Here is a 14,435-nt window from a genome sequence, read left to right as displayed (position 1 = left end):
AGGTCTCCTTCAGAAAATACTGGGGATTGAACCTAAGCCAATGATGCTACTATGAATATTATGATATCCAGCCCCTAATCTAACCAGACCTTCGTTTTTTTAGATAGAGTCACACATATCAATCTCTAAAACAGTGGCAAAATAAAATAAAAACATTTCATTTGAGTTACTCAATTACTGTAGTCCTGATAGTGCGTTATATGCTATATAGCATGACATTACTACTCACCACAAGGAACATTAAGAAGGACTCATAAGGGATCAACAAGAACCCCTTTTCAAGATCATTGATTCTTCATTCACTCATCCATTTTACTAAAAGAGATATCTTCTTCATATTACTCAATAGTCCTGTCAGATGAATGCCAAGTCAGCAATTCCAATATGATAACAGTCTGCTTTTACATAATCCATTTAACTTAGTAAAATTATTCTCAGGTGCCTCACAAGGAATTAAAATTTGATACTGAGCCACATAAAGATGTATTAAAAGTGTTAAAGTAGATTTTAAGGAGAGACTTAAAGGAGGACAGAGGGTACAGATGCAGAGATGTTTAGAAATTAAAATACAAAGCTTAAGGCCTAGTCAACTGAATGCATAACTGCCATTGGTGGAACAATGCAAACGTGAGGTGTGCAGTGATTTCTGAAGGCCGTGGGGCTACAGCCATCTTTGTAAAGAAGCATCTTTGTAAAGAAAGAAGAGTCAATGTTTCAGATCCAGTGATCCTGCTTTAGATGTTCCGGATTTGCTGAGTTTCTCCGGCTGTTTCTGTTTTTTGTTTCAGATTTCCAGTTTCCAAAGTTTTCTTTTGTTTAGGTCACAAGTGGGTTGGAGGTGAGTACGCAGGACTTGCTAAAAGTTAACAATAGATAATATGGTCAAAATATAATACAGAAATACGGTTTAAGTGAGAAACATATATAGATGAATACAGGTCATTCTGCTTTAATGCACGTTTCATAAATGCAAATTCGCGATAATGTGATTGATGAATTGGGGACACTGTTGCTAAAGTGCTAACTTTTAAAGCACGTATTGGTTCTAACACAATTCGGGCCCCATTAGTTTAAATGGTGCTGCTATTACGTGCTTTTCTTATAACATGGGATCGTATGAGAATGGATCTACCGCATTGTAGCAGAACTGACTCCAGATATTAAGGAAATATAACAATATACTCAACATAAGTAAGGTGCATGATTGAGCAGATATTCCTTGAAATTATGTCTTTTGTCTTCATTGTAGCTGCAAAGTCAACCATTTGGAAAACTTGGTTGCTAATGAAATAAAACATTAGAAATCTATAAGTCAATGAATTCTTTATTAAAATTCCTAAACACCTCCATCACTTTTTATTAAAAAGTTACATCAAATAATTTGACATTGCATCATATTGAATGAGGCTCTTAGAAATGCCAACATCCTCTTGGTCTTTTGTAAACTAAGCTTGTAAAAGTGAGACTAAGACCTTATTTGTTCCTATTAAACATATAACATGCCACATACTAAAAACACTCCAGTAAATTAATTTCATGCTTTTCAGTCATTTGTGAAATTTATTAATTTGTCTAAATATTCTAATATGTCTCAGGTCATATGGGCTAGGCAATGACACGTATGTTGTGACTTAAGCATTATTCTTCTTCCGGCCTTATTATACTTCAGGGTTCTTTTTAAACTAAAGAAGTGAACGGGTCTTGGATATACCTGAACTTCAAGTTACCAATCCATTCTATGGCAATTTTAGTATAACTAGTTATTTTTACATTTTATGGACTTATATTCAGCACTGTCTATGAAGTCTTAGCCCTTTTGGGGGCTGTGCCAGTTTCCTTGAGGAAGTAAAGTTTACTATTGATGGCCAACATTATTTTGCACTAAGGGAGGAGGAGGCAGTTAGCAAAGAACAGTAACATTCTGAAATTATATGTGTAACTTTTGTAATCTGCAGATAAGGGATCTTTCGAGAGTAAGTTTTTTTCCATCACTGGTATTTCTTATACTAAAAATGAACATAATTTGACGTTCCGCTGGGCCCCTGGGACCACAATCACTTTGCGCCACCTCTCTACCAATAACAATTTTCATACACTTGGGTGGCAGAACGGTAAATTGCCATTGTTTGCTGGAGTACAAAGAGGAAGTAAAATTTAGGTCAGATTCAAGTGCAGTGATGTACTAGAGGAAATCCAAACTTTAAAGAGTCTTTGTTGCAATTATCATGTTCCCAGTACTTCTGTGAAAAGTAAACAAACTGATCCTTCCATAAAGAGTAATTATGAATTTGAGATTCAAACTTATCCCATCCAACAAAGTTTTTTCTTATCATAAACCATTCACAGGTCTATCCAGATCATTTTAAAGATTTTTTTGATACAGCAATAATTGTTTTATCTGTTATTTATTTTATTTGATCTGTGGATCTGATACTCTGGACTTTTTTCCTAATCTCTTCTCATACCAAGTTTGTTAGTGAAGTTCTCTGCTCAAAGTTGAAGTAATTAATTTAGATCCACTTCAAGTGACTGCTGATCAGAACTCAGCAGATATCAGCTATTCTTTTTAATCTGAGGAACATACTCACAGCAACCCAGTTCTTAAGTAGTTCATGTCTTCTAACTTTACCTGAAAGAGCAAATATAGGGAAGACCCATGAAGAAGTTATGTTTCCTCAGAGCTGAAGATATGCAACTGGTACAAGCTCAGGGGTGGCATGGCAGGCTCAGTGGTTCGCACTGCTGCCTCACAGCACCAGGGATCTGTGTTCGATTCCAGTCTCGGGTGACTGTCTGTGTGGAGTTTGCACATTCTCTCCATATCTGTGTGGGTTTTCTCCAGGTGCTCTGGTTTCCTCCCACGATCCAGAGATGTGCAAGTTAGGTGAATTGCCCATTAATGGCCATGCTAAGTTGCCCATTATGTAGGTTATTAGTCAGGGGTAAATATAGGGGAAGGGTCGGTGTGGACTTGTTGGGCCGAAGGGCCTTTTTACCACACTGTAGGGATTCTAATTCTAACTCTAATTCAAGTGACTGAAAAACTGGAAATTAATCTGTTCAGACTAAATTTTCTGCTCACATTTAATTACAAACACACCATAGGAATGACAAGCAGGATACAGCAAATACAAGAATTAACATGTGAACAGGGTTCAGTAGTAACAATACATCTGAATAAACTACAGCAGAGTACAAAAATAATTTGCTACAATGTAAAATAGTTTCTCAAGTCCTTTGTTATTGTGAAAATTGTAATATGCAGTTTCAACAGCTTTAGGAATAGGAGTTCAAAACCGTTCAAATTCTTGAAGTGAAGATTTCAGCAAGTGAGTTCATACACAACCTGGACAACATAAATGGTAGGGAGGCTTAGGAACAGCTAGGACAATACAACTAACATCGGTCTCTGTTACCTGTCAGTAATCAGAATCCACATTCTCCTTCAACCCCCAGCAAAGGAAAGATAGACTTAACATATTCATACATAAGCAAAAGTCATGCATTTATTTAACATTTGTCATCATCTTGGAGTGTTTCAATGAATGACACAACCAGCTAGTTTTGAGTTTTGAAGTGTAACAGCAATTCTATGCACCTCGAGGTGCCACACAGTAAACACGATAAATGGTTAGTTAATCTGATTTTGCCCCAATGAAAAATGTTAGCACTCAGGACAACTCCCTACTCTTCTTCAGGAAAAATGTTCCCAGTGTAAATTCTTTTCTAAAAGACAATGGGTAACTTAGTACTGCACTGAGTAGTGTTTTTACATTTTATGTCAGTTTTTAAAGCTGCTGGAGATGACTGGCACAGGTTTATAGATAAAGGCTGTAAGTGATGCTGTGCAGGTAATTAGTCATTATTGCAGATATGTAGCAAGTATGAATGGCATTGATTGGTGCTGGTGTAAATGCACTGGCTGGCCCAGTCTATAAACAAATCAATGCTGATTGTTTATGATGCCACCAGTGGCTGGAACAAGATGGATGTGGGTGGCACAAACTGATGGAACAAGATGTAAGTATTTTGACTGATGTACAGTAGGTGTGAATGGCAGAGGTTAATATATGAGGGTGCATGACCCAAAACTGTTAAATGATGAGTTTGCTCTGTTTGTTCTTTAGTGGAAGTCCACACCAGTAATGTGGACTTCACCAGTTTCCTCATTTCCCCTCCCCCCCCCCCATCTTACCCCAGTTTCAACCTGCCAGCTCAGCACCATCCTCATGACCTGTCTTACCTGCCAATCTTCCTTCCCACCTATCCACTCCACCCAACTTTCTGACCTATCACCTTCATCCCCACCTCCATCCACCTATAGTACTCTTAGCCACCTTCTCCCCAGCCTCACCCCCCTCCCATTTATCTCTCCACCTCGGAGGTTCCCTGCCTCATTCCTGATGAAGGGCTTTTGCTCGAAACATCGATTTTCCTGCTCCTCGGATGCTGCCTGACCTGCTGTGCTTTTCCAGCACCACTCGAATCAGCACACCAACAATACCAGCACTTTTTAAAAATCAATCCCACTGACATTTGCTAGAGCAAGAGTGAGTGTCACAGGTTGGATTATTGTTTCCTTTCTCAGAGGTCATCTTGAATTCCACTTGAACATCTCATGAGGTATCTACTAGAAATCTAAACTTATCTGGGATAGAAACCTCTAATTGCTTACCTGAGCTAACTCTTGCTGGGCTACAGTTGCAAATGGAATTAGATGCCCTATGTTCAAGTGATTTTGTTTGAAGTTGAACTCAGCAGCTCTTTTAATCATCAGAGTTGGATCAACACAGTTTAATCATTAGATCCTATCTTCACCCAATATCCATAGGAGTTCTTGCCTTCAGGGATTGTTGATGTTTTAGATGACTTCATAAGCTTACAAACCTATATGTCAGACTTGAACTCCTGCTAGCTGTTACTCTCTCAAATAAGAAAGAATGAACGAGAAATAGAAGGGCAGAGACAATGATCAGAAAGAGTTACAGAGTAAGAAATAAGCAGACTGTTACAGGCTAGAGACAGCGTTAACACAAAACAGATCAATTATATGGGGTGGATCTACTGAGTTTTCAATCTATAGCAGCTTGGTAGACCTCTGCAAGTGTAAATCAGAAAATTGTAGATGCATTGCCTATAATTTTCCAAACTATTTTTGTTTGGTTTATTAATTTTATATTAAGTATTATTTTTCTGGTGAACTGTTTACAAAAATTGGCTCTGCAAGTTCCTAACAAAAAAAGTGTTACGAAAAGATTGGAGTTAAGGAGATGAGATTGCAACACAACATTTCTATCTTTCATTCTTTCTTAACTTAGGCATTATCATCATTGTCATTGTAGTTGAGTTTGGCAAACTCTGCACAGATTAGTAACTGAAATGGGGATCATGTGGTCAATGTTATCAATTTACAGTGAAGCCAAAGTTGTCTAGTCATTTTTTAATCTGTCCTGGGGATTACAGCGTGTGTTGTGAGGAAGTGTGACAGTAATAATATTGTTTACAGCATCACTCACCCAGGACCTCTAAAGTTGATATCTGTAAAACGTTCTGTGCAGATTAGTACTAATATTGAATGATTCAGGAATGGAAAGATTGGATTATAGGAAGTGATCAAAGAAAAGATACATTAGGAGATGTGATTGCTATTTTTAGGACTCAGAAGGAACTAGATAAATTGATCATGACGATCTGTTTCATTTATTCAGGTCAGTAAAACTGGATGGCATGCCCATCCTTGAAAGAAGGTCTGTTGATAACTAATTTGTGGAAACATCATTTTAGTGAGCAAATAGTTAATCCATAGAAGTGCTCTCCAGGGAAATTTTAATTTCCTTTTACCTACAAATATTAAAAAAATTTAAAAGGAGAGCATTTAGCAGAAAATGGAGATTCATAGAAATGCAAAGTAAATTCTGCAAAGGCTGACATGATAGAAATTAAAGTCAGACTTTAGATAGATGCAATTATCAGACACTGAAAACTTTAAGATGCTGAATTTTTCTAAAGATTTTATAGTCATAATGGTAACTCAAAATACACACTTTATTTGGTTATAATTTATTCAAAGATATATCTGTTGCAATTAACATTGCAATCATTGCCAAACACCTTTGTAAACTTTTTCTATTTGTCTGTCAACTATTTGATAGAGTAGCATTATTCAAACTGAGAAACATGATTTTTTTTTCATCAAATTGCCACAAACATATATTTTACAACTAATTGTTTTGGTTCCTCTGTTCGTGCTAGTGGTTGCCTTGCCTAATTACGAGTTGGCACATGAGCAGAACTGAAGTCAGTGGGAATTGGAGGAAGTCAAGAATACGGTGCTGGAAAAGCACAGCAGGTCAGGCAGCATCCGAGGAGCAGGAGAATCGACATTTTGGGCAAAAGCCCTTCGTCAGGAAAGGCCTAGCCTAGAGAATTGGAAGAAACCTCTCCATAGTTTGCTAATACAAAGGAAGATGTTTCTAGCTGTTGAAGATACGTCTCAGCCCCAGATCTTTACTTACAGACGTTCCTCAGGATGATTTTCTAGACCTAACCATCCTTAGCTGCTTCATCAACGATCTTCTTTCCAACATAAGGTCAGAAGTGGAGACATTTGCTGATGATTGCACAATATTCAGCATCATGCACAACTCCTCAGAGACTGAAGCATTTTCATATGGAGCAAGACCTGGACAATATCCAGGCTGACAAGTGGCTAGGATCATTCATGCCACACAAGTGCCAGGCAATGTCTAGCTCCAACAAAAGAGAATCTAACCAATGCACCTTATCATTACTGTCACTGAATTCTTCCCTGTCAACATTCTGGGGATTACCATTGTCCAAACACTGAACTGGATCTGCCATACACAAACTGTCACTACAAGAGCAGGTAAAAGGCTAGAATTCTGCAGTGAGTAACTCACCTCCTGATTCTCCATTGCCTTGACCACCATACACAAGGTACAAGCCAGACGTGTGATGGAATACTCTCCAATTGCTTGGAGGGATGCAGCTGTATCAAATCTCAAAAATACAGGACAAAACAGCTCGTTCCACATTCTCTTCTTTCACCACCACCAGCACAGTGTACCATCAACAACAGCTCAACATGGCTCCTTAGACAGCATCTTTGAAACCTGTGACCTCTACCACCAGAAAGACAAAGGCGGTAGATGCATGAACATCAGTCATCTGCAGGTTCTCTTCCATGCTGCACATCATCCTGCCTTGCAACTGGAATGCTATTTCTTCACTGTTGTTGTGTCAAAAACCTGAACTCCCTCCCTAACAGTACTAAGGGTGCATCTACACACCAAGGATGCCAGCTCACCAGCATCTTCTCAAGGCTAGTTTAACATGGGCTTTGGCAGCTATGCCCATATCCCAAGAATGAATAAGAAAAAGGGAATCTTTTCATTGAAAACTGCCTAATATTAGCTAAGATGGCAATTCTTCACATCAGCTTCATCTCTAGGAGATAATTATCTGAAGAGATTGCTGCATATTTAGCATGAAGGTTACTTATCTATTCCTTTTATCGTAAGTTTTCTTGCTAAAGTTCAAGATGGTGGCCATGAATGTTGATAATTGAATTACTGTTGAACTCACACCAAGAATCAACATCAACTATTCCCAGCTCAGATACAGCATGGGTAAAATCAGCTTAAAATTTCTTGTATTGAAAACTAAAAACGCTGGAAATCATAGCAGGTCAAGCAGCATCTGTGGAGTGAGTCTGATCTGCACAAGTTGACTCTTCATCAGCCTAATTGTCATCCAATGATTCATCACCAGAGTCTTCATCAGCTTAAAGCTTCTTGTATATTATCCAAAAATACATCCTACTCTCAACTTGATACGAATGCCATATACTGCACCAATATCGTTTTTCCATTTCCCATATCAACCCTCCTATGGGTTTCACTTAATGACATTTCCAATTTTTGTTAATGAAGGACAGTTGTGCTTAAGCATTTTGACTTGTTTTCCTGTAGGAGCCTCCTGCAGTGAGTAACTCACCTCCTGATTCTCCAGTGCCTTGACCACCAAACTCAAGGTCCAAGCTTTCAATCTTTTGTTCTGGCCCGAATTTGAACCATAATCATACAAATGAAATAACAATGGGCCATACCTTTGAAACCTTATTGTAACAAATGCTAAGTTATATTTCAGAATTACTACCGATAATAACTCTGACACTGCTCCAGTCATGCAGTACAAGTTTTAATATACACCATCCTGTATTATTGATGGATTGGATCACAAGATAACTTCTCAAAAATTCAGTAAATACATCCCTATTGTTAATTTCAGTGTGACCTTCATATTTTGACACAAAGGACATTGGAAACTAATATATGTTTTGTAAGTTTAAAGTCAACACAAAAGGGGGATTGAACAGAATATCCCTTCCTCAAACTTTATTTTGGCATCTAAATTCTCTAAAATTGTTGAAACATTGCTATTTCAAAGTTGTACTTTCACCCCAGATTTTTAATCAAACAAATAGCTGGAGTTTTGTTGTCATGAGCAGTGGCCATCAAGTTGAGACATGAGTCTTATCACTTATCAAACTGAAATGTTATACTTTCCCTGGTGATAAGCTATGAAGACTTCCCAATAACTGCAGTTACTCTCTGAGGAATATGTCTACGGATCTCTAGTAATGAGTTATTTCTCTTTGTCCACCATAACAGGGCTACAGAGCTCACCCCACATTAAAAGGCAACATACTCATGTATTTGTGATACATTTATTATTTTAGCTGTATTCTACTCAGTTTGAATGTTTTAATCTATCTTTTATCAGAACCCCAAATCATCTGGAATAACTGCAGGCAAGCCAACACCAACAATAAAACAAATCACTACCCTTCAAAATTCCCTTCACCTTCAATGGTTTCAGTGGATGGCCATGTCTTCCAACATTGCTTTGGTTATCTGTGATTCTTCCTCCAGACTAACACAACCTCATGTATGTGTCTGGGATTGGGGTTGGGATCAAAGCTATAGTTCAAAGCATATCACCCTGCAATAATTTTTAATACGATATCAGTTTGGACTAAAATCATAATATGGGTGCCTATAGAAGATATTTAGTTTACTTTCTACAAACTTCCACATGTTTCAACTTGATAAAATGACAGAAGAGTCATTGCACTCTGGACAGATAGTTCCAAAATAACATGTGGAGAATGTAATAATTTGGATAAAACAACAACAAATAACAAGACTCTGATATGTATAACTCAACCATTCCCTTAGCCAAAAGTGGTGCTTAGCTCAAAGAGAAAACAGTTACCCTGACAACAAAATACACAAGCATTTAGAACTTCAATGTACATAAAAATGCCATTCAATCAATTTTCTGGCATACAATGTGTAATAAAATAGATTGAATTAAAATCGTTTTTATAATTATACTTTCAAAAGTAAAAGTTATTTCCTCTCATTAGAGATTTCAAAATCTGTTTTACCAAAGTAAGTGAAGTCGAAAGAAAAGAATTTAAACTTACATAACACCTCATCCTGATTTTCATAAATAACCCAAACACACACAGCAATTACATACACAACAATTTCCCACAACATGCTGAGTTGAAAATGCAGTTTGTTTTTGGTGGAGTTTGTGGAAGGAAGCTTGGATGGAAGAACTCCCTGATCTTCAGACAGTGTATTGGGAATTCAATATCTAACTGAATGCCTCACATTGCACATAGCATAATCCCCACATGTACTGCTTGGGCTAAATGGCCTATTTCTGTGCTGTATGTCATATGTAAACCGATATATGTGATCCAGTGGAGGGAGAATATCAGTGATCTTGGCAATGTAAAATGTTGCTTTAGAAACTGAAGTGAATTGCAACTCCTGAGAGAGTGACAGACATCTATCTATTCAGGCATGAACACAGATATACACACTTATGATTGTTTAACTTCTCCACAATTGCATGAATTGAAAAGTTGTTCTTTAAAAATGAAATGACTCAGACACTAACATTCATGATGTCCACTTCAGTGACAATGAACCATTCTGTTTGTAAACCACATACCCACACAGTTAGCATCAGCTTGTTTGACAAATGACATGAAAACATATTGGTAGAGAGTCAACACTTTTGTGCCACTTTGGTCCATGGCTGCTTGGTTGCCAGGCTGTCAGTTATTCCTCTGCTTGTTGAGATAGCTGTCTCTCACACAGACTCAGGGCATGGTGCACAAACTGGTACTGCTCACATGTCTGGATCATGCCTCCCCTGAGAAACAACACAACATTCACGTTATGTCAGATTCCTGTCAGCATCCACAATCCATCTAATTTATTTGAAAAAATAAACTCAGATATCCTGGCTGAACGAGGCTGAAAAGGTGGAGTAGAGGCCTTGACCTGACATCATGGTCATCAGGCTTGGAAGAGATTAATGTCACAGTTTTCCTCAACTTAGGAGACTGCTCTCCTTCCTGCCAGCCATTCAGATAGGCAGCAGCCATCTAGTCTCAACTGTGTTACTGGGAATGGGGGCCACCATAGGACTGCACCAAAGTGAGGACTGCAGATGCTGGAGATTAGACTCGAGACTGTGGTGCTGGAAAAGCACAGCAGGTCAGGCAGCATCAGGGGAGCAGGAAAATCAACGTTTTGGGCAAAAGCCCTTCCAAAACATCGATTATCCTGCTCCTCGAATACTGCTTGACCTAATGTGTTTTTCCAGCACCACAGATTCGCCACCGTAGGACTGCACTTGTGAGTTGGAGTGGTTTTGGTGGGGTCGCTTAAGCAGGCCCTGGCAAGTGGAGTAGAGTGTCCATGATCATCAAATCAGGGGTGGAGATGAAGATAGCAGTCATAAGTGATGCCTTCTGATATGTCATCTGATTTTAAGCCCCATGCTCATACTGCTAGCCCACTCCCAGTAGATCAGAATAATGTGGATCCTGTTACAGTATGAGAAAACATTAAAGGATCATAATATGTTCTAGAAGATTGTCATCAGTCAGGGGTAATGTAGAGTAATAGGTATAGGGGAATGGGTCTGGGTGGGATAATCTTCAGAGGTTCAGTGTGGACTTGTTGGACCAAATGGCCTGTTTTCACACTGTAGGGATTCTAACTATGTAGGCTGCAACTCAGAATAGAGCATTTTGAAGGTATTGCCCAAAGTGCTGGGTAACTCATTTCAGCTGACAGAATGATCCTTTGGGAATTTACAAAGGCATACTCAAACTGGCGCTTCCTAGCATTAGGCCTTCTGTTCACCCTGAGCCTTGTTTGGCCATGAAGGAGGTCATAGCACAATGGGAATGTCACCAAACCTGGAATCCAGACTCGCTCAGGGTAATTTTATGGAGACATTCATTCGGATCACACTACAGCAGCTGATGGAATTTATGTCAATAAATACATTTGGAATATAACACTAATCTCATGGACATGAAACTGTCATTGAAAGTTACAAAAACATCCTTTCGGGAAGGAAAACTGCCATCCTTATTTAGCTTACATATGTGACTCTAGCAATGTGGTAGTGGCAAGTTACTCAGTCTCAAAAGGTCAAAGGGACAGTAATAAATTTTGGCCATGACACAAATGCCCAAGACTCATGATATTCTTTTTACGTCACTTCCTGATCTCCATCTTGAATTCCTTGTTTTATTCATTTTCAGCACAACAAAAAAATACAGAAGGACACAAATTTATAAGGGATCAATTGTGTCTTGCTTCTGTCTGGTGTCAATAGCATTATTATCTGGCATTAATGTCAATGTAGATAAATGCATTTTGAAAGGGGACTCAAAGTAGGTGTTGGTTTCATGTTAAAACAAACGGGAAAATTGGAGCCCTATGGCATTAACAAGATCTTGATTGCATTTTAATTTGGGACTGGTTGGTGCATTTACAAGAAACAGTGACCCACCGACTGTACGATTGGCTTACTTTAGTAAGCCCCGGAAGAGCAGAGGACCAATTGTGAGTGTAGTGGACCAGGAGCGAATAAGTAGTCAGGAAGGAGGGTATAACTAGGAAAAAGATGGTTTAGCAATCAGGACAAAGAGGGGGTGTTAATTGAGCGAGTAGTAAGTGCTGGTTGATAGCAGCTCTTGCTTACAAAGAAAAACAATGTTGCAAAATTCTCTTTAATGGCACCCTGTAGTGATAAAGGCCCCCTGGAGTGGTAGAATGCACACCTTGATTTCTAGGCATCTGTGATCAGGCCAGTTCAATCTAACATGAGTCTCAAACAGTTTATTCGTATTAAGGGATGTTATGCTGCCATCAGGCTTTGTTTGCATATGATTTGGTGCTTAAGACAAATGGTGCATTTCTGGCTCAGTGTCTGCAAGTATATTATTAGAATGTTGGATATTCTTGTGTTATCTTTACACTTGCAAGGTGGGCACAGCATCATCCATTTTCTAGGCTCATACTTTATGAAATGAATGAAATAACTTTTCTTTCTCTAATCCACTGTACTTGATAAATCTGTGTATAAACAATTACTATTTATAAAAGCTTGAAAGTCCGAGTGGCAAGGATGAACTCAGAATGTAATAAATTGTTTCTGACTATGTTTGATTCTGAGATCATGTTTCTTTAAAATAAAATATAAAACAACTGATAACAGCTACCCTATGGAACTTTCACCCTATATACGTTCTTTATATTTACCTTCCAGCTTGACTCACAAAATGAAATAATTGTTACACAAAACAAAACATACCTTCTACTGAGAAAGTGAGCCACCTACAAGCCATAACTGTTCACATGAACAAATGTTGTTATTCTAATTACTCATACCCGTCTCTGTTGGCAACTGTGTCTCTATGCAGGACTCTAACAAATTAAGTACTTGTTAACATAGAAAATCTTTCAAAGTTTATTTATTTAGGACTTTTAAACCATTTTGAGAAACAAAGTAATGAGACATTCTGTCACATCATGAGGAAAGTTATAATTTCCCCAGACAGAATTGTACAGATGGACGAAGGGAATTTCTATACACTATCAGTTATGCTGTGCCTGACATTCACAGCATGCTGCAATCTCCAAAAGTGTGGAATATGGTTCTTATAATACTAAGTCACACATGTTTCCATTCAATTTACTGTAGAGCGCAGACTTGATATTGTGGGATCATGCACCTTGTTATAGAGACTCATAGACTCATTAGCCTCTGTAAAAATGTAAACTTTCTTTTACAGCTTGAGGGAATGTTGTTGTGTATCTTGCCTTTCAGAGCATTTCCCTGTAAAGATCTCTAATGCAATGTGTACATAATATTGCGACTCTGCCTGTCGGTTTGTCTGCTGTGTGTCTGTAATCTGCACACGCCAATCAGTCGGCTTGTTGTAATGTCTGCTTTATAACATGGAATGCGTTTTACAGCTTTAAATGAATGAGTCCACTGACCTGTCTATCCTTAGCTGACAGGTTGTCCTCAGTATATCAACTACACCAGCATATTTTAGCTCTCTGTAACAGATGCTGGTGGCAATGAAACAGCCTGTCCTTCCAATGCCAGCACTGCAATATAATAGCAAGAGAATGATGTAAACATCTGTATTCACAAGAAACCAAAAGAGTCTAGAATTTACATGACTAAAAAAACAAATAGATGAAATGAAAAAAACACAAGAATATGGTTGAGAATCTTCTCTTCTCTGGGAATCCAACTGAATAAACATTGCTAGAGATCTTTTCTGACTTTGAGAAAAGCAGGTAAAGGCCAAAGAACAGAACAGCACCATGAAAAACACAGAAGATGGCACAAATGAGAAAGCAGTGACTGACTCACCATCTTGATTATTAAATGCTGGGGAATGCAGGGGAGAAGATCTATAGTTTTAAGACCAGTAGACAGGATGATTTAGAGTTGTAAATGGTGCAATGACTTTTGAATCTGAAATTATCGTATAAAATTGTCTTTGTACCTGCAGTGGACTATCACTGGTCCACTATTGTCCTTCTTAGCTTGCTGTCTGGCCTCTTCCACCTCCTGAACCAGCTGTAAAAGTGGACGAGCATTATCTGGTGTCTTCTGATCAGGCCATGATGTGTACCAGTAGTGCTTTAAATGTCTTTCCTCTGAACCATCCTGAAATTGGAAACATGTGCAATGCAAACTTATATGTGGTGGGGTAACAAACCTGCAGACCTTAATACATAACTTAAATGCGATCATCCACCTCACCTGAGCTGATGCTATTGTTAGTCCTCAGGCTGCAGATGGATGCTGTCTGTAATTACAACTTTCTCCCTCTCTCATCCTTATCAGACCCTAACACCTGAGAGAGTGAGGCTGTTAACACATGGCAGCACTCCATTTCCAGGCCTCCTCTCCCATATACTGCTAACAACATTTTCTCCGCTTCCAACAGCCTCTGCCAATGCCCACACCAATGGCCCCTCCCTGCCAATAGCTGCTGCTTAGAGCCAGCG

General features: G+C 38.6%; 1 protein-coding gene across 3 annotated transcripts in view; it reads right to left on the bottom strand.

Annotated features, from left to right (window-relative positions):
- Positions 1-1,308: 1,308 nt before the first annotated feature.
- The window catches only part of ptpn5 (protein tyrosine phosphatase non-receptor type 5), a 127,771-nt gene continuing 114,644 nt past the window's right edge, over positions 1,309-14,435 (bottom strand). For all 3 annotated transcript variants that reach the window (XM_043706133.2, XM_087996703.1, XM_087996704.1), the window contains 3 exons: positions 13,928-14,091; positions 13,407-13,520; positions 1,309-10,254 (listed from right to left, as the gene is read on the bottom strand). In XM_043706133.2, coding sequence (XP_043562068.1) covers positions 10,161-10,254; positions 13,407-13,520; positions 13,928-14,091 — 372 coding nt within the window. In that variant the 3' untranslated portion in view covers positions 1,309-10,160. The remainder of the gene's footprint in view (positions 10,255-13,406; positions 13,521-13,927; positions 14,092-14,435) is intronic.

Source organism: Chiloscyllium plagiosum, unplaced genomic scaffold, assembly GCF_037043375.1.
Source record: "Chiloscyllium plagiosum isolate Xiang-an unplaced genomic scaffold, Cpla_swu_hap1 HiC_scaffold_18, whole genome shotgun sequence".
Taxonomy (NCBI): domain Eukaryota; kingdom Metazoa; phylum Chordata; class Chondrichthyes; order Orectolobiformes; family Hemiscylliidae; genus Chiloscyllium; species Chiloscyllium plagiosum.
The sequence above is the reverse complement of the archived record's forward strand: the minus strand, read 5'-3'. Positions and strand labels throughout refer to the sequence as shown.